Source organism: Eucyclogobius newberryi, unplaced genomic scaffold (genome assembly GCF_026437365.1).
Source record: "Eucyclogobius newberryi isolate DKJ021-1_F unplaced genomic scaffold, fEucNew1.0.hap1 SCAF_2, whole genome shotgun sequence".
NCBI classification, from domain to species: domain Eukaryota; kingdom Metazoa; phylum Chordata; class Actinopteri; order Gobiiformes; family Gobiidae; genus Eucyclogobius; species Eucyclogobius newberryi.
The window spans coordinates 31,157,870-31,185,369 of NW_027315834.1; the positions used below are offsets into that span (position 1 = coordinate 31,157,870).

A 27,500-nucleotide genomic window follows, 5' to 3' on the forward strand; every position below is an offset into this window, starting at 1 on the left:
CTTGTATTTGCTCGACCAAAGCTTCACCGGGTAAGGATATTGACATGTACCGTATTTTCTGCACTATAAGGCGCACTGGAGTATAAGTCGCACTGTCAATGAACGCGGTCTATTTTCGATCATTTTTCATATATAAGGCGCACAGGACTATGAGGCGCAGTAAGCAAAACAAAACCACACAAAATCGCTGGAAAAACGCTGGATTATAAGGCGCACTGTGTTTTTTTGAGAAAATTAAAGGCTTTTAAGTGCGTCTTATAGTGCGGAAAATCCGGTAAGTCTTTTTCCCAACAACAAAAGTAAGTCACTCCAAAGTAAATGTGTTAAAACATGTCTTTATTAATTCAGTTATTAGTTTAATTATCAGACTTTTTTTAATTGAATCAGCTCTTTTTATTGCATTTTTTTCTACCATAACCATATTCCTGATATTCAAAACAACATTCACCATATCATCTAACATTCAATATATTGTCCACCTCTAGACCAGGCTCTTGTTTTAGACCCACACGTGAACAGATAATAAAAAGCACTCGGAGTACACACCAGTTGTTGCCCTGTGAACTAGTGCGTTACAGAAGTTAAAGCGCCGGATGCGGCTGAAACGTCGCTTATTATTCCCGGTGACTCTAGGGCAAATCCTCCGCTCTCCTCGCTGTAATTGAGCTTCATTAGGCACCAAAGCAATATGTAATCAAAGAGCCTGACGGGGCGACATGGACATCCAGAGGGGGTCTTATTGATCAAACCCCCTTTTTCCCTGCTCCCCCGCTGCGCTGACATTTCACTGTATGGGGCGTCCCGCTTGGATCTCCACACACCAGCAGCTGGGGACCAATAGAGGCAGTGTGCTGTAAAGGTGTGTCCCGCATACGGGCTTTATAAATGTAACGCAATCCAGGCGGACGAAGCATCTTTAGTGTCTTTGTGAATCGTGTGTGTGTGTGTGTGTGTGTGTTTGCGTTTTCTCTCTCTCTCTCCCCCAACATCGAATTCCATTGAAGTGCTTTTTGCGGTGAACAAAGTGATTTTTGAGCCACCGCCTCCCGCTCCGTCGACAGTGTTGAGAGCGGCGTTGGTAAAAGGCCCCATGTGGTTCGGAGCAAAACGCATTAAGAGCAGCAATAGTCAAAGAGGGATGACACTGTGCCCCGGGCTGTCACGGGTAATAGAGAGAAAACTGCTATTGTTTTATCATAACGGCAATTTGCAGCTTTGTTAAGTGCCCGCGTGTGAAATGCGGCTCTTTTTCACTCGCGTCGCCGCGTCTCGTCCGCCGCCCGATCCCGCAGCGGTCGGAGCGTCCTGTAGAAGCGCGTTGTTCAGCACGGCAAACGGTTCTCCGGAGGTGATTTGTGACGGAGAACTGACAGTCATCTCAGCGTTTATTTGTTTGAGGCGTGTAACGGGGTGTTCAACTTTTTACAGTCGAGGGCCAATGACAAGTGCCGCCATCGAAAATCTGTTTTGGAACCTCAGTATCAGGTCTGTTTCATTTTTGACAGATTTAGCTGCAAAAAAAACATTCTAGATGAGATAAAATGACTTGAATTCACAATGTTAATCAATGTAATTATTTAAGATGTATCTATTTGATGGGCATAGGTTATTTTACTTGTTTAAAGGTGTTTTTCACTTGCTTCAGAACATTTCTTCTTATTTCAAGACACATTGATTACTAATCGGGTAAGACTTTTGTACTTACCTCATGGGCATTAATGCATTTTACTATTGAAAGCCAAATGACCTTGTAACCAGTTAGAAATGGTCAATACTCAAATTAAGATTCATATTCTGAATTCAAATAATTTTAAGCAGAGCTGGATATTGTGTTTTTGCCATCTAACAAAGCTACTACAAAAGTACATCTGCAATAATATACATGGGATTTTGAACTAAAAGCCTTTACACTGTATCATTTTCACACCATAAAACAACTTTAAAACAGTTGTTACTACATTGTAAGTGCCTTTATCAAACTCACTGGACAAAGGTGACCGGTCAGTCGGACCACCTTTATGATGTACTTCAATCACTTCAAGGCTACAGTGTCAAAGTACTACATAAATGTCCCTGTTATGCTTTGGGACCTGTCTCAGCATGAGAAAACAGGAACTGTCTGGAGATGGCGTCTCTCATTTGACTCAGTTACCTCCACCATTACAGTCAATTACAATTAACCAGAAACAAATTGAATGTCAGCTGCAGAATTAGGTTAAGCAAAACCTTAATTACCTCAGGTCTAAGTGGATTAACGTGTCTAGGTGAATATCATTTCCCGTTTTCTGTCTACCCCGCTTTGGTGCGGCGTTGTGTTTTTCCGCTTCCCTTTTATTCATTCAGTCTTGTACTTGCCTTTTCGCTCGGCCTTCTCCTCTTCCATTTACTTCTAACCGGAGGGAGTTATCAATGCAGCGCGGGTCATTAATTAGCCCAGCCAATGCACTGACAAGTATAACATTGTTACAAATTGGTTAATTACGCTGTTTGTGCGCGCGCGCGTGCGTGTGCGAGCGAGCGCGGGAGGCACGCGGAGGTGGCGCAGGTTGCCCGCTTTTTGCAGGCGCGGACGCACACGCAAGACTCACTATCTGCCTAAAGGACCTGGGCGGCGTGCGCGGCGAGGAAAGCAGTTATCGATCCACTCACAGCTGAGGAAACGAACAGACAGAGGTGATTGATGGAGGGGAGAGGAGAAATAGTGAAGGGGCTAAACGGCAGGGACAGGGCCAGTCGTGTCCGCACAGCAGCGCGTTGTAAAGGAGTTTCACGCCGTTTGCTTTACACCGGTCCCGCCCCAGAGCACGCGGGGAAACGTATGGAATAACATACGGCGGCTGGGCGGAGGCGGGCGAGTTTGAGGTCACGTTTGTCCACACTTCAGCCGGGATGTTTGGATTGTTTATGTGTTTATTCAGGTAGCAGTGCGTAAGAAGTCGAAACAAAAAAAGTCCTCTATGTAAAGTGCTTTTTTAATCTGTGGTTTGGTTGTATAAAGTAAGTTACAGACAGGATGAATGGTGTTTTTTTTAGATGATGAATGAAAGTAATGTATGGATTCCACTGTTTGCTCTTGGTGTCAATAAAGAAAATGTATATGATGTATTTATGTTATAATACACTTGCTATACTTCCGCCGCTATAGTGAGCTCGGGATGTGGTCATCAGCTTCAGGGCACGAACATTTTAACTCAGGTTATGTTCTTGAGCAAGACACTTTAGGCACATTTGTCGACAATCAATAGATAAGACAAGTATGTACAGTATTTGCTGTTTTTGGAATGTTGAAATACTTTTGCACGTTTTTGTTGTGCTTGTACCTAAGGGTGGGCAACGTTGACAAAAATAAATATCTCAGTATTATTGTATGTCAGTCCAATAGTATTTCCGTAGTTCAAACATGTCTTTAAACATGTTTGTTGAGGTGTATTTACCAGACAAATATGAATCACAAAAGTGCAGAAATATGACATTATACCCTTATTTGAAAGTTTACTTACTTTCGTTCTAATTTTTACTCTGCTTTTTTGTAGTATTTTTTAAACTATAAACGGCATATTCGCCATTCAAATGTTGCATATCTTCCAAACAACATCCATGATCTTATCTAAATATCAATACATATTGCTCACTTGTTGCTTGCAAAGCACGTCTTATAAACAAGATCGTTTATAAGACGAGATAGAAAGTGCTGCACATATAATGCCATCTAAAAAAAACTCTCCTTTAGCTCTAAAGGTTTTCAGAAATAAATGCAGAACATCTGAATAATGTTGCTTTCTTGGAGACTGTCCTTTCTCATTCTTATACATGAAATACATTGCACCTTTTTACTCTGTGGTCGATGGTACGCGGCTTCATACTTGACGGGCGTGGATCAAATGACTCAATGTCCCTGATCCTTTGAGTGGTGAAAGTGCATTAATCAGAGCTGTTGTTGTTGAAAGTATTTAACCAGTCCATGCCCCGCCCCCCCCTCCAGGCCCCACCCTCATCACACACTCAGACACTGTTGGTCAGAGAAATCACTCCACTTTTTTACTGTTTGCATTGGGCTTGTGTGTGTGTGTGTGTTTGTGTGTGTGTGTGTGTGTGTGCGTGTGCATGTGCGTGTGTGTGTGTGTGTGTGTGTGTGTGTGCGAGGACACCCCCCTGCAACAAAATGGACCTCTTTGATCCAAAAATTCACCTTTACAACCCCCCAAACTTCACCCCGTCACCCCCTGTGCCCCCCTGAGCACCCGCCTCCCATCTGAACAGGCCCCGGGGTTTAACACAGGACTCTTTCTTGTCCCGGTCAGTGGCAGAAGTACACACACATACACACACACACACACACACACACATACACGCACACATTGCCGCTCTCTTCACAAAGGTGGGTTTGTGAGTCAGGACAGCCCAGTGTTTATTTTTCCAGCGGCCAGCGGTCCCGACAGTTGCCTTTATTGTTCATTGTTGGCGGATGGATGGAGTGAGAGAGGAGGAGAGCGGGGTGGGGGGGCGCGCGGAGAGGGGGTTCGCGAGGGCAGGGGGTGCACACTGAAGTGGCAGCGACCGACAGGGAGGACAAATGGATGGCCGTCACCTTCCTGCAGCGGTCAGAGGCCAGGCCGGGGCTGCCTCATGCTTTTAGTCACTGTTACTCACGGCGGCCTTTGTTGTACACTGACTTTGTTATATTGAGCCGCAAATGTGTGCTACTGCGTTTAGAGAGCAGCATGGCGGAGAAATATTAGACACTTTTGTAAGAGAAAGTTGTTTCCGTCTTGTTATGTGCATTTGTAGAACACATTCTAATGTTATATTTATGTACAGTATCTTGCAATATAAGATTACAATAACTGACACTATTAATAATGCTGCAAGTTTTTTTCCCTTTATGTGCCAAAACAAAATACATATTAGTGTGATGAGGGCTTAACTTAATTGTGTGTCGCTTGTAAAAAGTTGGTCTGCAAAGAGATTTATGATTAAATTGTGTTTCTTAGGTGTATAGATTGGTTTAGTCTCTTCTGCAAATACTAACAGTTTTTTCAAGTAGTCAATATTATGAAATTGTAGTCAATATTATGAAATAGTGTTATATTTTGAATGTTGGTTTGAAGATATGCCAAATTTTACTTGTTGAAAGTATAAAAAAGTTGATGAAAAATAAAAAAAAAATTGACACAACGTTATGTTATGAACTTTGCAAGTGTATACAGTGATATTTCTGTGATATATCTATACTTTGATGATTGATTTGATTGACATTTTACGTATGCCTGATAATAAAACTCAACTAAAAAGTTTAAAGACATCGAGATAATCCAAAAGAATACAATGACACAACAAAAGCCAAAACACAGCAAAAGTAATGGCAGTAAAGAGTTTGATAGTGCTAGTCTAGTCTATACCAACTGAGCCACTGCCATTCAGGTGAAATATGCTCAACACTCGACTTCCGTGCAACAATCTCCCTCTCACGTTCACTATTCGCCTGCTCCATCCTCGTGCGGGCCAAAACGTTTCGCTCTGCCAACTGTTCCCCTGCATCACCGGTGCATAACGTCCTGCCGATAGAACGATTTTTTGACTTTTACTCGCGCCCCTGTCTCCTCGTTCCTACACCGCCGCCTCGCTCACCCCCACCCCTGCCTTGTGCTCCTCATCTGGTTTGCCTGGCGCTGGAATGTGCCTGTGTTAAAGGTACGACCGCCGAGGAACAATGGCCGATTGTTGCCGGGCCACAACACGGAGCTGCGGACGAGACAGTGGTAGCGGTGCCTCTCTCTAACTACATCCTGCTGAATGATTTAGGGAGAGTGTGTTAGCCTTAATGTGGCTGCGTGTGTGTGTGTGTGTGTGTGTGTGTGTACGTGCGCGCTTGTGTGTAATGGAGCCGCCGTGGCAGGATCTGAGAGGTCAGAGGTCGAGCCATGCTAAATGTGAGCAGGAGGCTGGCTGACTGCAGAGTAAACACAGACCAGACTCACTCTCATTCTTGTCGCTGGCCTCACGCAATCACCGCCGAACCCCCCGAAATTGACCTCCAATTTCAGGCCGAGTCGCCAGGTATTTTCATCATGACTGACTTTGTTTTTCCAACACAAAGATGGCATTGCGTTGTACTCAGGTGATGTAGCATGTGTTTTCCGATCGCTCTAACTTAAGGGGGATTAAGTGAAGTTGGACAGCATAGGATTTCCCTTTTTCCAAAACAACACATTCTTTTTTTTTGTTGGTAACAGGTAACACGTAGTAGCTTACACTTTAGTAAACAGACATCTGTTCACAAATACAGTTTGTTCATGGATGGTTGGATGTGCAGAATCAGTAGTCCAAGATTTGTAGTTGCATTTACAAATTGCTACTTATTCCATTCGTTCTAAATATTGTGATCAATACCGGTACATATATGAACCCCCAGGAAGAATAGTGACAGCTGGACTGTGCTAATGGGGATCCACTATAAACACAACACAATATGGTCATGACATTAATATGCTCTATAATTTATCGCAATGCTGTTTTGCAGGGACCCAGTTAACTAACCTGAAGCCCTAACCTTAACCAAAGCAACTGTTCCTAAACCAAACCCTACTTCTAACCTTAACCTTACCCTAAATGGGAAAAAATATATTGGGAAAAAATAAACATTCTTACTTTTGTTTCACTGCTGTTATATCTCACAAGTCTGTAGTACATTTTGTTCTTTGACCTCATCTAATACGACTGATACTGATACTCGTTCTTTACACCATAAATCGTGGAAATAGTCTTGTAACATAAAATATAAGCAGATAAGCTGATAAGATAAGCATTGTTTAAAGTGGTCATGTACTTTTAAAGATGTTTTCCTCTTCAAAAGACGACACATTTAGAAACATTGGAGACAGTTTTGGAGACCACGTTGTACAATTCAGCACCTCTCGTCTTGGTTGGTCTTTGCTAAATCTGTTATGTTTCTTCACCTTTTTTAGTTATTCCCAGGTCGGATTTATTTTTTCCATCTTAATAAGGCAATAAAGGGGTGATGGATGTAGTCTTTGGTGCCCAGGAAAATGACTCAACATCTGGTTTTACAACATGGCCGAGCACCCTCACTCCACCAACACACACTGCACTGTCCCATCCACCTCCGCGACCCCCTCCCCACAGCCATATATTATGTGGAACAAGGAGCCAAGGAAAGCTGTACGCTGCTTTGTTGTTCCTTCCTCCTCAATCGCTCTCCTTCATGCCTCTGACCTTTGACCCCTGTGCCAGCCATGCTTAAAGGCCTGTGGAGAAACGCACACACATGCACACGAGCGAATGCACGAGATATTGCAAAACACATGCATTGTTTTTTCCCACAAATACGCTCTTGTATTCTTAATTTGGATATAAGCACAGAGTAAGGTCATCTCAACTTGTAAAGACCAAATAAAACTGCTTTGAAACATTTAATCAAACATTACTTGATCATGCACTAACTAGTTTAACTTTTACTTATATTACGATAGCATAATGTAAGCCTAACTTGGGACTAAACGTTGTACTTAGGCCCTCTCTGGTGCATAAAGTATCATGCCTTTCTGATTTAACGAGAGGTGACTGGAGTCGGAAGCCCTGTGTAGGCTGACTTATGTTTGTGAGCAGACCATCCTTTTAAAAGGATGAAAGAGGTTTCATAGCGTAACCTTAACCACGTCTTGCATTTTTCTTCAAAGTATCTACTGGTGACCTCTGGCCTCTCTCCTCTTCCTGCCCCAGGTACCCCAGACAGCCTGGCGGAGAAAGAGCGCCAGCTCATGGGCATGATCGGCCAGCTGAGCAGCCTGAGGGAGCAGCTCCTGGCGGCGCACGAGGAGCAGAAGAAACTGGCTGCGTCTCAGATGGAGAAACAGAGGCAGCAGATGGAGCTGGCCAAACAGCAGCAAGATCAGGTAACATAAGCCCTATACATTCATACGGGGGGAGTACGTGCATCGCGGGGGGTTCAGTAAAATACAACTTTGTAATGAGTGGAAATGGACATCAAATGAAATTAAACTTTTGCTTAAGAATCTTCATTTCAGAATAGCCCATGTACAATACTGTTCACAACTTCTCTAATATATCCACCAGTGCATTGTGGACAATAGGGCCATGTGACAAAGTCATTATCGTCCGCATTAGTTCAGCTGAATGTAGGCTTTTACATGATCATTTCCATTCATTTGATGGAGCTGGCTATAGTATTCCTCCAGTCCTGGGGCCTTTTCACTGTGTCAAGTGCACTTATAACAGCAGATCGTCATTATGTCTCCTCTGCGCTCTTTTAATAGCACCTGAGTGAACAATTAGCCCCACTGTTTCCCCGGATGTTTGTGACGTACACGTCACGCGAATATGTCACCGTGAAGATCTGTTAACAACATTGATTTATTGTTATGGTTTTCACAAACTTCAGAGAGCCATTAAAAACATTGGCAGTGATTTGATAAGATTCAAAACATGACATCAAAAAATAGTGCAGTAAATGGATCACAATAATTATGCTGCAATTAACATCCAGGTAAGTTCACGTCAAAGTGACAGCCGTGTGAAAGAAAGAAGACTTAGACTGTAATCAAGGCTCCCTGGCATGGCTGACCACTTTTCCTATCATGGAAATAAATGTATTTTGTTTAAACACATATAATTAGTGTAAATGGATGCTTTTACAATATTCTGAAGTAATGAATAAGACATTACTCACCTATACGAACAATTATAACTGATGCCAGAGAAAGGAATCCAGACTTGTTTAATTATACAATTCCACTGACATTTATTTGAAAGATTTGCAAAAAGTTCACTACCATAATGTTGCTTTTTTTCTTAGTATCTTTTGTAAGTCCCACCTCGGATCATAAAAGATGGAGAAGACATGAACCTCCAGCTGTTAAAAAGTGCAGCAGGATCCAAAAAGGCAACGTGAGAGTAAAAAAGAGTCAAAGCTCCACTGTTTGTTCTCTCCAAATATGTTTCATTGTGTGCACCTGAGTGGTGTTCGGGGCGATCTCAGAGCTCAGATTTTACAATAATATTCCCACGTTCTACGGCGATGCTTCCGGTGTGGTGTACTCACAGTGCGACAAACTCAGGAATAAGCTGAGGTGGTGGCGGATGCAGCGTAGACTCTCCTCTCCTCATCAGCGGCAGCAGCAGCAGCTCCTGGAGGCAGGACTCCAGTGCCACAGATACATTTACATAGAGAAGGAATCCCCCTGTTTTTCCCCCTTTCCCTTTGTTGCAGTTTTAGCTTCTGGGAAACTCTGAGACACCAAGGCAGAGCCGGGACGTGAGCTTCTGTAGTTCACCTTCATTGTGCCTCTGGCGGAAGCGTTTACCACAGAACACAGATTGTCTGAGCAAATAAGAGCAGAGTGACTTTATGACCTGCACGACTGGAGTTTGGACACACACAAACATGTTCAGGGTTAAAGCTGCTAATTCTGACCAGTTTGCAAGTACAATACAGCAAACGGATTAATCAGGGTTCATTTTACATGTCATTACAATTACAAATAGAAGGAAAACATTGTCAAACAAACTGATAAGATTCACAAAAGAGGTTACTGAAGAAAAAAATAGCAATTTCTGCTATTTCTATTTATTTCTTTGTATATAGAAGAGAGCAGGAATTGAGCTTGTAGAAGACCATTATCATTTAAATTGCTCTGTACAGTCGATATTGCGAAATTGATTATAAACTGTTGAGAAAAACAGAACAGATAGAAAAAAATACACTTCATAATTGAGTAGGAAACATGTCATTCTTCAAGGAAAAGCAAGTAAACGGAACAAATTGTATGTACAAACCATGAGGGATCAGATGTGGTGACATGAAAATGAAAAAGTCCATTTGTCTTTGTCTGTTTTGGTGTGATTGTGTGTACACGTGTCAGTAAGTGTGTCCGCTCTGCTCCGATCAGATGACTTCTTTAATATTGCATAGAGCGGCCAGGACCCAGTGTCATGCCATTGGACCCTCTGAGGCTCACACATGTGTTGGCACAGTCCCATAGGTCTTGCATCCACACACACATACACTATGCTGCACATACATTTAATCATATGTGTCTGTTTGTGTGCAGATTGCCCGGCAACAACAGCAGCTTCTGCAACAGCAACACAAAATCAACCTCCTGCAGCAGCAAATCCAGGTGAGACTTTTTCTGTTTTATTGTGTTTACAGAGCTGTGTCTATGCTGTGCCCTTTATGGCACATAAAATAACAAAATACATTATTATATCAAAATGTCACAAAAGAATCAACAATTTCTGATTTTTATTTGAACATATTGTTAATACTTTTCCGCTGGAGGATATGTCACCCATCTGTCTCCATGGAGATGTGATTGCTTTGCCTAGATTGTTACACAGCATGGAATTATCATTATTTCCATGGAGACAAGCAGGTGGCACAGCACAAAGCTAAGTTACATGTCAGATCTGTGGAGAAGAAACCCCATTTGCGGAAAGAATGATTGTGTTTCAGAGTATTTTTGAGACATAAAAGCACTTGCAACTAAATAAATGCTTTATTAATATGCGTAGTGCAATATTTTGGGACATTCAGCAATTTAGTTTGTTTCGTAAAGTTATGAAAGCCGTGAAATCCCATTGTAGAAGAAGAGACATCAACTCTTAACTCATTTGTTTCTCTAAAATTGTATATCTAAGGCTACAATTTACCATTCACTCATTCATTCAACATCTCCACAGACAATTCTCACCACATCTTTAATATTGCAGACTAGTTTTGGGTTGATGTTCTTTCCCTGCATGAAGTACAGCTCATAATCGCTTCATAAAACAAGTTGTTGTGCTGGTTGTTCTCTTATTTAACAGCATTCTTTCACACTTGGCTGAAAACGTTGCTCAGTCTCTTCCATATTTCCCATCAGCCTGTCTGCTTGTGATTGTGCTGTGTGATTTTGGTGATTGTTGGTGATTATTGTCCTGGCCCACTCACTCAACAGTGGTCAGCCCTGAGTTAGCATTGCTTTGGTTTGCTCCCTCCTTCTTTAAAACCAGCGCAAAGACAATCAAAAGAAGAGCCGCAAAAACCTCGCTTCAAAGCCGACGCTAAAGCCATAGTTGAGACGGTTGATTGCCATTGTGGCAATATTGTTTTTGTTTTCTATAGTCCAACCAAGAATGGCATGGGCCTTTTTTTGTTTCGTTTTATGCAAGACGTGCTAAATCAATCACACTTTTTGGAGTTGTTTTTTTTGTCAAGCGAACAATGTGAACAAACGTATATTGTATTTACTTCATGACAGTGTGAGTCGAGCTCGAGTCGTTCAGAATGGGCAAACTGTGTCGAGTCAATGGCTAAGTGTATGTAAGGCACACTTTAAAATGGGCCTATTGTGCTTTGGGGTGCCACACTGGGGTCTCTATGTGGATCCAGGTGGCTGGAACTGAAGAGCACAGGCCTTTGTATGGGCAGATGACACTGGGTTTTGGGATGAGAAAAGCAGCTCTTTGTGTCATAAAGAGCCGCCCTGTCTAAGAACCGGCGCACACGCATTAGCCTTACCAGAATGTAGCATGTGATAAGTTAAAAAAAGAGCTTGCAATTGTATTATTATGTGTGGGATGTGTGCCTATGCGCAGACACAATTCTGGCCCAAAGCAGATGTGTTACATTACTTAGTGTGAGGTACATTACATTCTGTATTATTCTCCCCGTTATTCTTCAGCTCGGAGAATAATCACCGGGTTAAACTGGCATTATGTTAAAGCTTATGGCCTCCTTTCAACCTAAACTTACAGATTTATTTCTACCGTTATCACTCCACAACCTGCTTACAACATGCCGGCATCCCAATGTTGTTTTCTGCTCAGTTCATCGGCATTGAAATCACTTTTAGGATGATTGAATGTCACAACCTTTCTGACCAACACCGATCACTTGTTCACTCACTCACCACATTCATATCAAGGTCTGCACTGGTAGAAGGTGGGAGTGAACCAGCAACCTTATTGTTTTAAAGATAACAGTGTGGTCTCCAAAATAGCACGAGCTTTGATCACAACATGGACAAACGTATCAAGAACGAGCCAGAGTGCGGTCGCAGAAACAGTTTCGTTGGTAAGAAAGTCTGTAATGGTGCTACAGCTTTACTACCCCTTCCATCTCAGTCTGTGCGCGAGCTAAATTTGGAGCCGCCCTCCCTTGTGCCTGAAACAATTGCATGTTGTTCTTTCTAAAGATTCCTCAGTGCTCAGTGCGTGTCCATGTCTTCACTTGTGTGTGAGTGTGTTACATGTCGGTTGCAGCTGTGTGTGTTAAGCCATAAACACGTCCGCTCGTGATTCACTCCCTCACGACCCCATCGAGACAAAGCTCTCTTTTCCCATGACTTTGCAACCTTTTCCCAAACAAGCGCGTCTCCATTGAACGCACCAACAATAGTTTCTCACAAGCCCGGGCAGCTGCAGGCGGCTCTATTAGGAGGAGACACTATCAATGGGACTTCATCAGAGTCGATCAAGACATTCAGATCGAGTCTATGATGTGAAGTCTTTACATAGGCGTCTTATTGTATAGGACATTTTGCACCCAAAACATTTGATTCAGCTATTTATAATCGTCCTTTTGCGAAACAACTAGCAATGTATAGCACTGTGAATGTTGTTTCGTTCAAATCAAGTTTTTTAACAGCAACAACAATATAGGTTTTGGGTTGTTTGTATAGAATTCCCAAAACAGCTTAGACATGTGGCATTTGTTTGCCTTATTATTCAAAAGTATTTTCAGTACTTAGACTACAGTGACATTCAACTTCTTCAACATTTAAGTACATGTAAAATGGCAAGTACTGCAATAACGAATGAATAGTGTGAGTCAAGACAAAAGAATGACTAATATAAGAAACATTAGCACAAACCAATCGTTTCTTTCCTGTGTTACGTGCACGGTTGATAGATAATAGAGGGAGTCATTTATTGAGCTTTTTCCATTATGTAGAATGAGAATGTTTACAAGGAATTCCATTTTATTTAATTTTTTTATACATTGCTGACATTGACTCGCCTTTTTGCACAGCCAGTCAAAAGCAGAGGAGACATCGGTTGGACAAAGTACCACAAACACGCCATAATCTGCCCGTAAAGGGGGCTGCTAACTTACACCCTCGAATCGGAAGCAATTGCACTGAGATCCCAAGATCAAACGGGGCTCTCGGCATCAAAGAGAACCACTGCTTAATCATTCATGAAGAGATTGTCTCCTCTGTCCCACACTACAATGGACTGCCAGCACCAGGGCAGCAGGTTCACTGTGCGTGCTTGTGTTTGTGTGCGTGATAAAACCTTGTGATTGCATTTCTCTCTCATAGCAAGGCCAATCTCAGCTGTCGGCTTATGTATGTGTGTCTAGCCTTGGCTTTGTATAGGTCCAACCAACTCCCCCCCCCTCAGATGTCTTTGTGCAGGGGCTCAAAATGTTCACACCATGTACCACCAAAGACAGGACCTTCTGAGTACCATCAGCTCTAAACCAGGTCTATAATAGGACTATTCCAGAGATAAGGCAGAGGTGAACCAGGTAGAAAAGTGGACTACATCATTGCCACAGTAGTTCTAACCAAGAAATGATCCAACGTTGGACAGAAATGTGGATGTGATTTACTCAGTCGAACAACAAACGGAAGAGCTGTGTGAGTATTCCCAAAAGGAGCTCGCCACAGTGTGAGAAACACTTAGTAGATGGAGCATTCCACTGTTTACATTGACCTTGGGAAAAGTGTATTGAAAAAGGGTAAAATAATATAATATAAGTTATGGCACATTATTCATAACATCTCATGCTCATTAGAGAGTGTAGGAATAGGGAATCCCTGAAGAGCTTGTGTGGCTGAACAATATTAAAAACAAAATAAAATCAGGCGAGGAATTGATGTGAAACTATTTTTATATATATATATATTGTGATTTCAATGGAGAAACTGGAATTAACCACAGAATATCACAAAAGATGAAACATCAAGATGGTTTAGGAAAAAGGAAAACATCTTTTTATCTACAGCTATATTACATATTTCACACTAAAGTATACTTTTTGTGAAGCTCAAATATAATTTTGAGGCCAGAAAATAGAGAATAGAGAAATAAACTGACCTGAACATTCAAAATGGTTGCTTATTTTTTGCTATAGACTTAAAATCCTTTACATTTAAATCTTTGAAAGTTCCACTTTGCCTTTCCATTTTTTAACATTCTGATGATATTTTAAAGGGTTTATACAACAACAAGAACATCTCCATCTTGTCTGAGTCTTCAAAAACAGTAACAATCACCTCTAATTCTCGTCACTTTATCGCAGTCTTAGAACAAATGTTACGACCCCCCTATTGACATGAGTTTATTTATGTCTAAGCGTACCGGCCTTTACTATTGTGCGCGATTGGAAACCTGCCTAAAGACGCTAAATGTGCTCTTTATTTACAGCAGCACAGATAATGACTTCCAGCACGAAACACACTTTGTAAACACTCATTAGCACTCACAAGTCTCTCTTCGAGCTCTGACTAATTGATTTTACCTTGAATTTTCCATCAATTAAGGCCGTTTAGTCCTTCTACTGTGTTTTGTTATGCTTTCATAGTGAAGCGTGGTTACGTCCCGGTTCGACCTCTCATCAGTAACATACAGTCAATCTTAAATCCCACCAGAGGCCATCCTTCACCTTTGACCGGACTAAATCTCTATTTATGGACTGGGCTATCCTTAATCCTTGTTTATTATAAGCCAAAGAGCTCATCCTAAATATTCCCCTAAAGTCAAGCAGAGCGGATGCAAACAAAATGCACTGACACGTCAACAATAAGGTCAACAACAAATTTCCCTTCAACATGTGATTAAAAGTTGGATTTAGGGTCTGACGATAGAAAATGTTGGTCCTATGCTGCATTTATAGTCAGAAAAATTGATTGCACTTGCATTTATGGAACGAAATTGGGGCTAAACTGGGACTAAACCCAGGACTAAACCCAGGACTAAACCCAGGACTAAACCCAGGACCAAACCCAAGACTAAACCCAGGACTAAACCCAGGACTAAACCCAAGACTAAACCCAGGACTAAACCCAGGACTAAACCCAGGACCAAACCCAAGACTAAACCCAGGACTAAACCCAGGACTAAACCCAGGACTAAACCCAAGACTAAACCCAGGACTAAACCCAGGACTAAACCCAAGACTAAACCCAGGACTAAACCCAAGACTAAACCCAGGACTAAACCCAGGACTAAACCCAAGACTAAACCCAAGACTAAACCCAGGACTAAACCCAGGACTAAACCCAAGACTAAACCCAGGACTAAACCCAAGACTAAACCCAGGACTAAACCCAGGACTAAACCCAGGACCAAAGCCAGGACTAAACCTGGACTATAATCAGTTCTAGATCAAGACTTATCTGGGCTCAAATCAAGACAAATTTGCGCTAAAAATCTCTCTCTCGGTGCGATGTTTTGAAATACAGCCTTTCCATATGCAGTAATTTCACTATTACTCCTGACAGCCACATCAATAGTAACAATAAACCTTGATACAGCAGTAGTTAACGCTAATAAATACTTTTACGAACTGTATAATTACCAGGCAGCGAGAGGAAGTATCAACATTCTGGCCTTTGGAATTGAAAACACATGGACACAGTCATGTCGGTAATACGACTGAACTCAGACATTGTAACTCACTGGAGCGTGATTCATGTCAACACAACAGCACAGTATTTACAGTGCAGAGTGTTTGACTGGGATGGGATCAAAACGAGGACTTCTAGAACGTGGAATACCTGCTCTTTCTCACCTGATACACATGCACATTACGCACACACACGCCGCCCTCCCCCCGCCACGGCCTGTTCTTGTTAGGCTCCGAGGGTTAGCGCGTTTCCTTTGCCGCGCCGCTGCCCTCCTCTGGTCCTAATTAAACAGCTTGTTGCGGCGGCTCCCTCCGGAGAAGCCGGGGACGACGCTTTCTCCTCCGCACGCCGGGGATGAAAGGAGCTCACCTGCCGCGCTGCTCGGGGCTTACACCTCAGGAACGCGTACCTCTTACCACGTAACTGCATTGACACGCTTTGTATGGCAAACAGTGGGCTAAATGTGTCCTCTTTTATGAATTCAAAGTCTCTCGGGTGAGACGCTGAGGCTGTGGAGTGCAGTTTGGGTCTTTTATCTCATCAAGTGGGCATCCGAAGACGTGCAGTTGAGGGCGGCATCTAGGATCAGGGACCACGGCAAAAGTGATGGTTCAAAAAAAGGTACTGGACTTGTGGCTAACAAGCTCTCACTGGAGCCATATTTGAATTAAATGTAACAAAAATGATCACTCGGATGATTGGTGAAATGATTGTTTCATTATAGTGACAGGGACAAAGGTGTCTGCTAATATGAGATATAAGATAAATGTATAAAATGTGTTCATTACTGACTCAACAGATCTATATGTGGCAATAAAACAACCCCAAAACCACAAAGTTGATCACAATAACACAACTAGGGTTCAATCTTGTAACATTTTTGAAGAGGACTTTGTGATCTCCTGTCTGCACAGTTATGAGGGATCTTGCAACAGGAAAATAAACTGACCAAAGCCACCTGATGCTTTAAAGGAAGGCCAGACTTAGCGGCGACAGCGGCTAACAAGCTCTCTATTAAGGCCAACCTGTGCGGGTAACTCAATCACACAGGACCGGCTTTGTTAGCATCAGATGTTGTTCATTTGTGGGTGAAAGGGAGCAGCGCCGGCACCTTTGGACGCGGTGCACAGGAGCGCCTAACCCAATTGGCTGTGTAATGGCTTAATCGCTCACATTACACTGCAGCCGCTGTAATTTCTGTTTTCTTTCGACATACTGTCACCGTCCGCATGCAAAATGTACCGGGCGTTTACAAACTGGACCCGGACCAAGCTTGATTACCTGTCTGGTCACAAGCACAAGCACCAAGGTGTCCGCTTACACAATGTAGGGAAAGATTCAGATGTAGTTTTTTTCTACGACGGAGCACCAAGAGTACACCGACTACTCACACAGTATTGTACAAAATATACATACAATATACATCCAATGACTCTCAGATTTCATGCAGCGTTTCAACATCCAGCTAAAATCACTTAACTTCACTAAACATACATTTTCCTGCGCTATACGGAGCCGTGTTAAGTGCCACGCTGACATTCACTCTTTAACGCAGCATCCTTTAAGTGCGCTTCTCACTGCAGCGAATGATTAGCTAATGCAACTCAGTAAATGCAGTATTAGAATGGCTCAAAGTTTGAAACAATAAAACAGTTCATGCTTAAATCGGAGCATTGCAAGCGACTTCTGTATCAAGTCAAGTACATTTCTTAGGTTAAAAAAAGTTAAACCTTTGAACCAACTTGAACAAACATGATCCACATGCGGAAGGACCTGCAGTATGTTCCTCCCATATGTTCATAACAGTACATGAATTCAATCGAGTTTTTTCCCTGACAACTGTACAAGATAATGAGATGAAAGCAACCGTTTGAAGAAGTTATAAGTTCAGTATATTCAGTCATGTTCATCAAGGTCAGCCTCCTGACATGTGGCACGGAGGAATGTGTGGAAATGCAAACTTAAAGGTCAGTTTTACATATATGTCACCTTTATGAGCTCGTAATATGTTATAATGATGTTCCTTGTTCAGGAACATCATTTTGCGTATCAGTTGCGTACTCCGGGTTGTATTTCGATTGATTCTTTCACGTCTGAGTAATCCCGCTTTCTCCCGCATTCAAAGCTCGAGTGCTCAGAAAATGTATGTTTTCCCTAAGTTGCCCCCTAAATCCGCCACTGTTCAGCAAACGCTCACAATCATTCAAAGAAATCACACGCCAGGTCGTACACGTCATGTTCAAAAATGTCACGCAGAAGCAATAAGAACACGTACATAATGAGCGAGTTCTATCGTTTGAAAAGGAAGTCAATGCTCTATTTTCTGCAGTTTACAACAAACTAACTGTAAAATAATGATCCATGTAGTTTCATACTTGTACACAGGAATAGTATGTGCACTTTAATGAGACAAAAGGACAGAACAGGACAAAACAGGTAATTGAAAACAACACGACTTCTCTATGTGTCCACACCTCTTCAGCTGAGTCCATTACAGGCCGGTGTTGTGCCCTGGAGCCCTGTGCCATGCTGTACATTCCCATGGACTTGTTTTAAAAAGGCAGCAATCCCTTGCTCTCTTCTCTCACTCTCTCTCCAAATTAATTATTGGTTGTATTGCTCGCACATCCCCTCTCCTGCAGTAGGTCATTCAGGTCTTGCATTAATTGTCGCAGCATATGGTCGCCAACAGATTTTAGCTGTGGGACTCGCACTTTAGCGGGGGCTATTTTTTCGCGCGCTCAGATGCGAGCCATATTGTGTGGCGCTGGCAGCTATTGTTCAGTGCATTAACTTCATAGAGCTAATTACTCCCCAATAATAACTTTACCTTGGAGTTTTAGCGCGCCGCGTGCCAACCAACCTGTTTCGCACCCCATATGTTAATTAGCGGCCACATCTTCATTATGCCACAGCGGCGCTTTAAGTTCAAGCTGTGCCGCCTGGCGCGTGCTGAACGCAGATCCAAACGCTGCCAATTATCCAACTCTTGCTCCGTCTCTGTCTCTCTTCTCCCTCTCCTGTTCACTCTGTTCTCGCGGTCTGTTTACCAGCTCCTAAGGAAGTACTGTTGACTTCACTTTTCTGCCCTCGCAAAAAAAATCCAGCGAAAGGTTTTTATCTTAAATGCATGTATACATCTGTTATCTTGTAGTGAAGTATCGTGAATACATTACGAAATGGTCGAGCTGTGGAGATTACATACGCAATTAGAACAAGGGAATGAAATGAAATTCATGCCATCAAATAAAACCTAACATTTGGAGAAATATCTGAACATTTCCACACAACTCTGCAGCACCCGTTGTTCCCGCTTCTCTTCCTACCACCTGAAAGATAAAAAAAAAGTTCTACAATCACATCTTCTAAACCTCAAATTCCGTATACACTCCAGTCTCTTTGTTTTGCATTCAATTAGCACTGATTAGAGACTCCTCCGCAAAAGTTTGGCTTGTTTCTGTTTGGCACAAGGAGAGGCAATTTTGTAGATAAAAGGCCGATCCCCTATTCTCCTCCTTACAGTGGTGCAAAGTGATGTTTTGTCTGTCGGAGTTTGTTGCTTTTATGTTTTCTTTTATCCGGCGTGAAATCGCGTGCTTCTCCCAGAGCGCCTGCCGTTTCAGATGTGCAGATCTGAAGATTTATGCCTTGAAGATTTCCAACTAACTTCGGTTCTCATCCCGTTTGACCGCCCGGCGTCGTTGCTCCGCCTCCGTTTGCACGACAGCCTTGTTTCTGTAATCTACTTAAAGGTATTGCATTATTGTATATCTAATAAAAGGATCAAATTAAGTTATTTTCTATCGAGCCAGAGAATCTTAAATGAGCAGGAATGTACAGAAGAGTGCCAATATCATATGATCCACTGCTGGGCTCGTTGCATTGCACACAGCATTGGTCAGGCTGGGAAAAACAAGGCTGATATGAGAACATGCATTCAAACTGAAGACAATTTGGTGTGTGTGATTTTATAAACCGATAAAACATGTCTGCACAATCTGTTTAGCTCAACATTACACAGTACTAGCACTAGCTCTTTGGTTGCATCTTCGAGCGTTGTACATTTGTCGTGTCATAAACGTACCGTATTTTCCAGACTATAAGTCGCTTTTTTTCCATAGTTTTTGCCCGGGTGCGACTTATACTTATATTTATACTTATATACTTATACTCTTTGTTATTTGTTATTTTCACACTTTCACACACCTTATTTCATACTCCAGTGCAACTTATATTTGTTTTTTCTTCTCTTTTATGCATTTTTTGGCTGGTGCGACTTATACTCCAGTGCGACTTATAGTCCAGAAAATACGGTAGTCTCTTTTTCATCCTCTACGACCAAAAAGCACACACGCATTCCCGCCACATGTCTTCTTCCTGTCACGAAGGTTTTGAGCTATTTCACAAATCGAAAAACATAATATTTGCCCTTGAATTTCCACCGCGATGGTCCCAACTTTTTTTCATTCATATTTACAACTGTGCACACAATGTTTCGCCTTGGCACACGGCAGTCGGGTTAAACTTTGGTTTGTCCGAGTTTCTAACACGGGAGATCACACAAAATCATCGTCAAAAAACTCTTCATTAAACGTACGGTGCGCATGTATTTTGCCTCCTGCCTGAGTGCGTTATGGAGGTCAGCGCCGTGTGCCGGTGAGCAGCTGCTACACACGTTTCTGAGTCAACTATAATAACAGGGACATATGGACAAAGTGATTCTCATAAAGCATTCGGCGCGGCTCTCATTATTTCTCCATTTGTCTGTGCGTTTCAGGGATTTGCACGTCGCACGGTTTTATCCCACTGAGGAGACTTAGATGTATAGGCCGGCAGTTACTTAGTGGATTAATGTCTTCCTATTGTACACATTATTCGTCCTGGGACAGAGGGGAAGTCGCATGGCAACTGAACGTATGCGACTGCGGAGATCGCGGCATATTTCAGATTCTGGAGAGCGTTGGCGTCTGTTGCAACCGGAAATCCTGAAGGGGGAAAAGATAGGAGTGTTTTATTTGGACACATTTAGATTTATAATAACTTGATTTCTGTGTATATTTCGATAAGGAAAAGAAATGACTTAAAACACTGCAATATATCAACTGGATCATGTTGAGTATTGTTGGTTAATGATCAATTGTTTTGGCAAGTAAAGAAGTCCTGGGATGGATAAAAGTACTTCTGTCTTAATGTGAAATGTGTTAATATGTAAATATGTTGGGTATAAATTGTTTTTTGACTAGGATATATTGCGAAGTGTATAAGACTCAATTTTTGTAATGGAATTAGGAAAAAGGGGTTGTAATGTTAGAAAAAAATAAGCTATCGTTTGGTCATGAAACTTTACTCAAGAGATTTTGTATTTGCTTTGTATTTTCTTATACTGTATTTGAAATTGGCTATGAATACATGCAATAATCTGATCATTATCTGATTTCAGTAGTTATTAGATAACTGAAAGGCTGAGCTAAGTTAACCTTTATGATGCCTTTGACTGGGAAGTGAAAATGTTGAGGTTTTATAAAGTTCATTGTACTCTGTCTTCCAAATACTTATTAACTGACATGTGTCACAAGGTTTCTCTTTTAAACACACATGAATCGATTGAATTATTGTCGATTATTATCGAATGAATATTGAATTATCTGATTATTCTGATTCTTACCGGCCAAGTAAATGTAGCCTAAACACATGATTTAATTTGTTCAGTCTAACTTGTAAAACCAGCTCAAAACCAGCAAAACCAATCAATATTCTGATCCGAGCTGTTTCAACCTGCTTATATAGACTGTTTGCAGCGTGCATGGTGTAAGAATACTATACAAGTATCCAAAAACATGAGCGTGTGCCTGTGTCTCCCATATCTGTCCTCCTCTTGTCTTCCCTACGGTACATTACAGTATTACAGCCAGCTCCTCTCCAGCATATGTCCAATTAGGCCTGAAAGGCAGAGCGCGACTGTTGTGTGTGTGATTCGTCCCGGCGGGGGTCCTGTCCGAGCCCACTCTCCTTCTGATCGCACCAGCGCGGTTTATGCTTAACCAAAATGTTGACGTAATTATTGTTTTTGGTGTTCGGGGGAGACACTTGAAGAGGCTACTATTCCCAGGTCGCGCTGATGGTTTGATTACAGGGCTGCTGCCGGCTGACTGCTGCATGCCGACGCACAGGAGGGGGGCCGGAGGGGGGCCGGAGGGGGGCCGGAGGGGCACATTCATTTAAGATCTGGGGGACGTTCTATTTGGCCAAGACGACTAACAATTAAGAACAAAAAGCTGCATATATAGGCCTGCCACCGTCACAATTTGAGAACCTCTGATGTGATGGTCAGAGTGGCGCCTGAATGTACTTGTCGTGATGTATACTGCAACGATATACTTTTTCTTGAGTAAATTAAGAAAGTGTTACAAGCGAGCAGTACTTACATCCAAATGTTTAAAGCAGACATACGATGCAAAATCGACTTCGCCCACTCGAAGTCGCCGTTGCCCCGAAATCTGCCGTTTTCACCGACCTCATACAAACCCACTGCTCTGTGCTTACTTTGTCCTCAGATTATTTTTATTTCTATTGTTCTTAAACAGTGATACGCAGTGGTTTCAGCAGCTTTACCTTCACATTTTGGCACATTATGAAGAAAAAGAAAAGATTGTGATCTGTAGCTGTCCATTGGGCCGTTTACTTTCATGAACGAGATACAAAACTCAGCGCAAAATCAGTTTATTGAGTCATTGTAGATCAATATTGCAATTTAAAGTGTCCGAAATAGATTCTAACTATAAAGCAGACAAAAGCATAATATCATGAAGTTAAATGATGAATAAATACATTTGACTGAAGCCCAATCGGAGCAGCTATAGCTAAATATTATGTTATGGATAAATACCTCACGCATGCACTCACACAAACATATATCAGAGGTCAAAGTGCATCTTTAAGCTCCTGGAACATATATTATAGGTTGGAACGGTCAATACGCTACAGATTTAACCACACGTGAACTTGCAAGAAACATCTCAATTTGAATAATACTTAAAAAACACGCTTTGTTGACGAGATAATTAATAGTTGTCAGTAAAAACGGTTTGTTTGTTTGGTATTCAAATCATTCCTCTAATCTTAGTCACCTTTGACCTTCACTGTTTCTGTCGCTGTAACTTTCCCTCGCAGATGCGGTGATGACTTTAACATTAGTCTCCCCCTCTCGGTCCAGGTATCTCCCTCTCATCTCCGCCGTCTCTCCGTCCTCTCACAAAGCGGTGACTTCCTCTCTCCTCTCAGACTGTCAGTCAGTCCGTCACACGCAAGTCTTTGTGTGTTGTTTTTGGCAGAACGCTGTTTAGTGCAACCATCTGTCTCCGTCTTCTCTCCTCTCTCTCTCTCCCTCTCTCCCCCTCTCCTCACTGCCAAAGCCACCCTTTCGGAGGAGCTTCTTCTTTTTGTTTTCTTTTTTTTCTTCCTCTCCGCGACTCCTTTTTAAAAATCCTGGAAACCTTGTGAAGTCGTATGGCGCCGTGCCGAAGTGAGCGCGTTTGTGTGCGTTTGTAAGTTTGTCGGGATGCTCTGGGAGGGGGGGGCGAGGGGGGGGGGGGGGGGGGGGGGGGGGCGAGAGGAGAGAACATCTTCCAGAAAGAAAAAAAAGACGGGCCAGCTGTTGTGAGAGTCTACATGACGAGCTTTTACTTCTGAATCGAGAAGTGACGGAGTGATTACAGTTGAGCTAATTGTGAGTGTGTGTGGATCTTCAAGCTGTTCCTTTTTTTTTTTTCGGGAGGTAAAAATGTCTGGTCACTGGTCCATCACAAGCGACATTAACACTGATGTTCACTCAGAGCGCCCAGTCAGATGATCAATAGTGCGATTCTGCAAACGATGTGGGTTAATTTGACCAAGTGTTATTCCAATTTCAGGTTTTTAGTACAAACTTGTGAATAGGGCTGTGTAACTAATACATTTTTAAAAAAGGTTGATTCCTACCGGATTTTCCGGACTATAAGTCGCACCTTTTTTCATAGTTTTGGCCGGGGTAAGACTTATATTTACACTTCTATACTTATATAATTTGTTATTTTCACAGTTGCAACCGCATTTCATCCAGTGCAATTTATATATGTTTTTTTTTCTTCTCTATTGTGCATTTTGGGCTGGTGCGACTTATACTCCGGAAAATACGGTAATTGTTCATGATATGTTTGGGTCTGTTTAATCGAGCGGTCCGCAGTCATGTGGTCTGGACATTTAAAGTGTTAAAACTGAGGTACCTGACAATATCTATGTGTGAATGTTTTCTACCCAAGACTGTCCTGTAAAAGCAACACTTTGTGACAAAAATGAGACTGTTGTGCGCTGTCTGCATAAAGTATTCGACGTCTCCTCCACCTGGAAGTAAGAGCCTAAAGCTGTGTTCTGATTGGCTGTGCTTGGGTGGTCCACTCCACTTTGTCAGCTGATGAAGAAAGCTGTTTTAAAGCTGTGCACACCCCCCAAAAAATGAATGCACGTGAATATCAACAATGTGCCAAAGGGTTTGTGAACGCGTGGGACGAGTTGGACGGATTTAAAAAAGCCTACGTCGGTTTTGCAGTGTGAAAATCGGGCACCCCAGCTTTAAATGACAAAATCTAAAATGCAGAACGATCAATATGAAGACACCAACTGTGCTTTGTCCTACTTGTCAGTCAAATCCACTGCAGAGAGATTTGACACATAAGATGTAATATAAACGTGTACGGAAGATGCCACTTTTCTCATTGTTTTCTCCTCTCTTCCTCTCTTCCTCTCCCCCCTCTCCCTCCCCCGGTCCTCAGCAGGTCCAGGGCCAGCTGCCTCCTCTCATGATCCCCGTGTTCCCTCCAGACCAGAGGACCCTGGCAGCCGCCGCTGCCCAGCAAGGCTTCCTCATGCCCCCGGGATTCAACTACAAACCCGGCTGCAGTAAGTGTACTTCACCGCTCTGTCAAACCACCTACAAACCTCACACACACACACTACGGCTGCACTCACACTCATCCTGGTTTAGTCATGGTTTAGTTCAAGTTTAGTTTAGATCTAAGTTGTATTTGTGCATTAGTCTAAGGGTGCGTTTACATTACATTAAACTAAACTAAACCCAGAACTAAACATTGAACGGGGGCTAAACCGGGACTAGAGAAGGGTCAAAACAACTCTACATCAGAATTAGACAGGACTCCAACAAGTGTGAACACGCCCTAAAACTATCAACGTTCACTTCGGGCTGCTCCACAGGTTTTTTTTTTATGGATTTATCTAAAGAACGCGGGTCGTTTCTTTTCAGTAGCGGCAGTTTTAAGTGTTCAAGTTTGTGTCAGTTTTACCAGACGAAGTATTTGGCCACATTTCCCACACAAATCAGTCTGTTTTCCAAAAGACAAACTCGCCCTTAAAGCAACATGTCTCCTAATGGAAAAAGCGGTTCAAAAAAAGACTCTTTTCCTGTTTACTCTCTCTCCATCTCACCCTCTCTCTCTTGTCCACTTGGCTCCTATCTTTTGTCTTGTCTATTTTTTGATGTAAAAGCAACAAATGACTTTTTTTTTGTTTTTTCTGGCCGCTCCGGCTGCGTGGCAATGTGTTGTTTACCATGATAGAGAGAGATAGAGCGAAATGGACAGAGAGCGGGAATAGGGTTCTTTGCCAGGGGATGCTGGGAATAAATGCCCACTGGGGGGTATCGACTTCAAGGGGGAGAGGAAGGGGCGAGAAGTGACCTGTCCTAGGTTGTCTTCATGTTATCACAGGCCCGTGCCAACAGAACGCGTCCAAAATCCCTTCCCACGCGAGAAGTCGTACAGCTTTTGTCATTGTATCAAAAAACTAAACGCTCGACTTTCGGAGACCCCCGCTCGCCCGCCCCGCCTTCCTCCCGCCATCTTCACAGCTTCCCAAACAAGTTCGGTCCATTTTAATTAGTGCCATCTTTCACCCACGCCCACCATAGCCCACGTAACTGCCCTTTCGAGTGGTGGGCATGTCTTTTCGCAGCCTCCGCCAAAATCCGAGACGAGAGAAAGAGCCACGCTTTACGCCGAGCTCCAGCCAAGCCCTCGAGAAAACTCCCCTGGCAACTTTCAAACTTGTTGATGTAGGGGTTTTTTTTTCCGTTTTTTTTTTTTGGGTGGTGGTAGTGGCTCGAAATAGGACATGTGTAGCATTGTGCTCCGACATATTTTTTTGGGGTAGAGCTTTGAAGATATGAATAGACAGTATCCTCGCAGTATGTAGCCTGTCGTCTTAAAAACACTTGTTGAGCAGTAACACTGTTTTCTCGGAGCACAACATGTGACAGTGAGACGTGGCGGTTAAAGACTTTGTTTAATCCGAGGGAAAGGGAGCTGGCATGGCGCGGGCATTATGTTGGCTTTGGAGAGAGGGAAGAAGCTGCAGAGGGAGACGTGTGAAGACAAATATATAAGAGGAAGATCAGGCTATATTTGTGATGTATAAGATGTCAACAGAACTGTCTCTTTGGAAACTTAGTGAAGCAGACAAAAGAAAGTTCAAGGCAAGAGTGCGTATAACTAAAAGTGAAGTATAGTTAATAACAAAACAGATTTAAACGATGTATTTGCTCTGGTGGGCTCGAGTATTTGTTTTATATAGAGATAAATATATATGTTTTTGTCATATTTTTTGGATTAAAGATTGTTAGAGTTTGTTTAGTCTCCTTTTACCAGTGTTGGAAAGAACAAAGTTAAAGTAAAGTGTCATTTTTAGGTATCTGTACTTATATTTGACTGTTGATACATTTCACTTTTACTTTACTACATTCGAGAGCAGTATCTGTACTTTCTACTCCACTACGTTTTTTCTAAATGTTTAAGAGCAAAATTCGTTATCAAGATCACTACATTTGACTCTTTAACAGTTCCAAGATCTATGTTAAATACTCTAAAAGTGCAGTTTTATACATGTACTTCAATAATTAAAATATGTGATACTTTTACCCCTGTATCTGTACTTTTACTTAAGTAACAAAATGCAATTCTTCTTCCCCCACTGCATTTTAGACCTTAGTCTCATCTTAAATCATGTCTTATCCTGATAAAGTACACGTTTAGATCCGGTGGTACTCGACAAAGCAGTATATTACGGTACTTTGGTACTTTGAGAACTAGACCAATTTGCATCTTACAGGTTTCCTTAAACATACATTTTATATAGTTATTATTTATCAAGACAGCGTCCAGCAGCGAGCATTCTGAACAAAGAACATTTCATCCTTTCTACATTCAGTTCTAGTACAGTACAGCATCGTTACCCTGCAAAGTATCGTAAATGTATTTGCTTTCCTTGCGTAACAGTTATCCCTCTTAAGACTTCTGCGCTTCAAACAAAAATCCACTTAAGAGTCTGCCTGTCACGGAGCCAAGAGCAACATGTTTGCTTTCTTCCGCTCCTCTCCCTTTTGTTAGTGCGACCCCCAGGAGCAGCATAAATATCCCTGTTTGTCCACACGGCCTCTCTGAGAAGACACAGCCCCGGAATCATTCTTTAATCCCGGCCTTTCCTCTCCGCGGCAGAAGAATGTCTTCGTTTTGAGTGGCCCAGGGATGGGAAAGTATGTCGGAGGCAGCGTCTGGTTTGTACACCAGGACACGCAGAGGAGACGGGAGTACTGGCCAAGGTCAAGGGTCAGGGGGACGAGAGCAACGGCGTTTTTAGGGGCGGTCCTAAGATCTGCTCGAGTGGTTTTATCTCGTGAGCAATAACGACGTCGCATTTTGAGCATATTTGGTCTTCAGTCTGGCAAAAATGCTCGTGTTAGTCTTCTGTTTGGATGTAAAGAGGCGGAGCCAGTTTGTTGCAGGTTTAAACTCCAGCCAC

The 27,500-nt window shown here is 42.4% G+C and overlaps 1 protein-coding gene across 9 annotated transcripts in view; it reads left to right on the top strand.

Annotated features, from left to right (window-relative positions):
- sox5 (SRY-box transcription factor 5) overlaps positions 1-27,500 on the top strand; it is a 135,652-nt gene that overhangs the window by 65,569 nt on the left and 42,583 nt on the right. For 5 of the 9 annotated variants that reach the window (XM_072455010.1, XM_072455011.1, XM_072455015.1 and 2 more), the window contains 3 exons: positions 7,741-7,913; positions 10,089-10,157; positions 24,464-24,590. In XM_072455010.1, coding sequence (XP_072311111.1) covers positions 7,741-7,913; positions 10,089-10,157; positions 24,464-24,590 — 369 coding nt within the window. The remainder of the gene's footprint in view (positions 1-7,740; positions 7,914-10,088; positions 10,158-24,463; positions 24,591-27,500) is intronic. The other 4 variants (XM_072455012.1, XM_072455013.1, XM_072455016.1 and 1 more) reach the window with 1 other exon arrangement.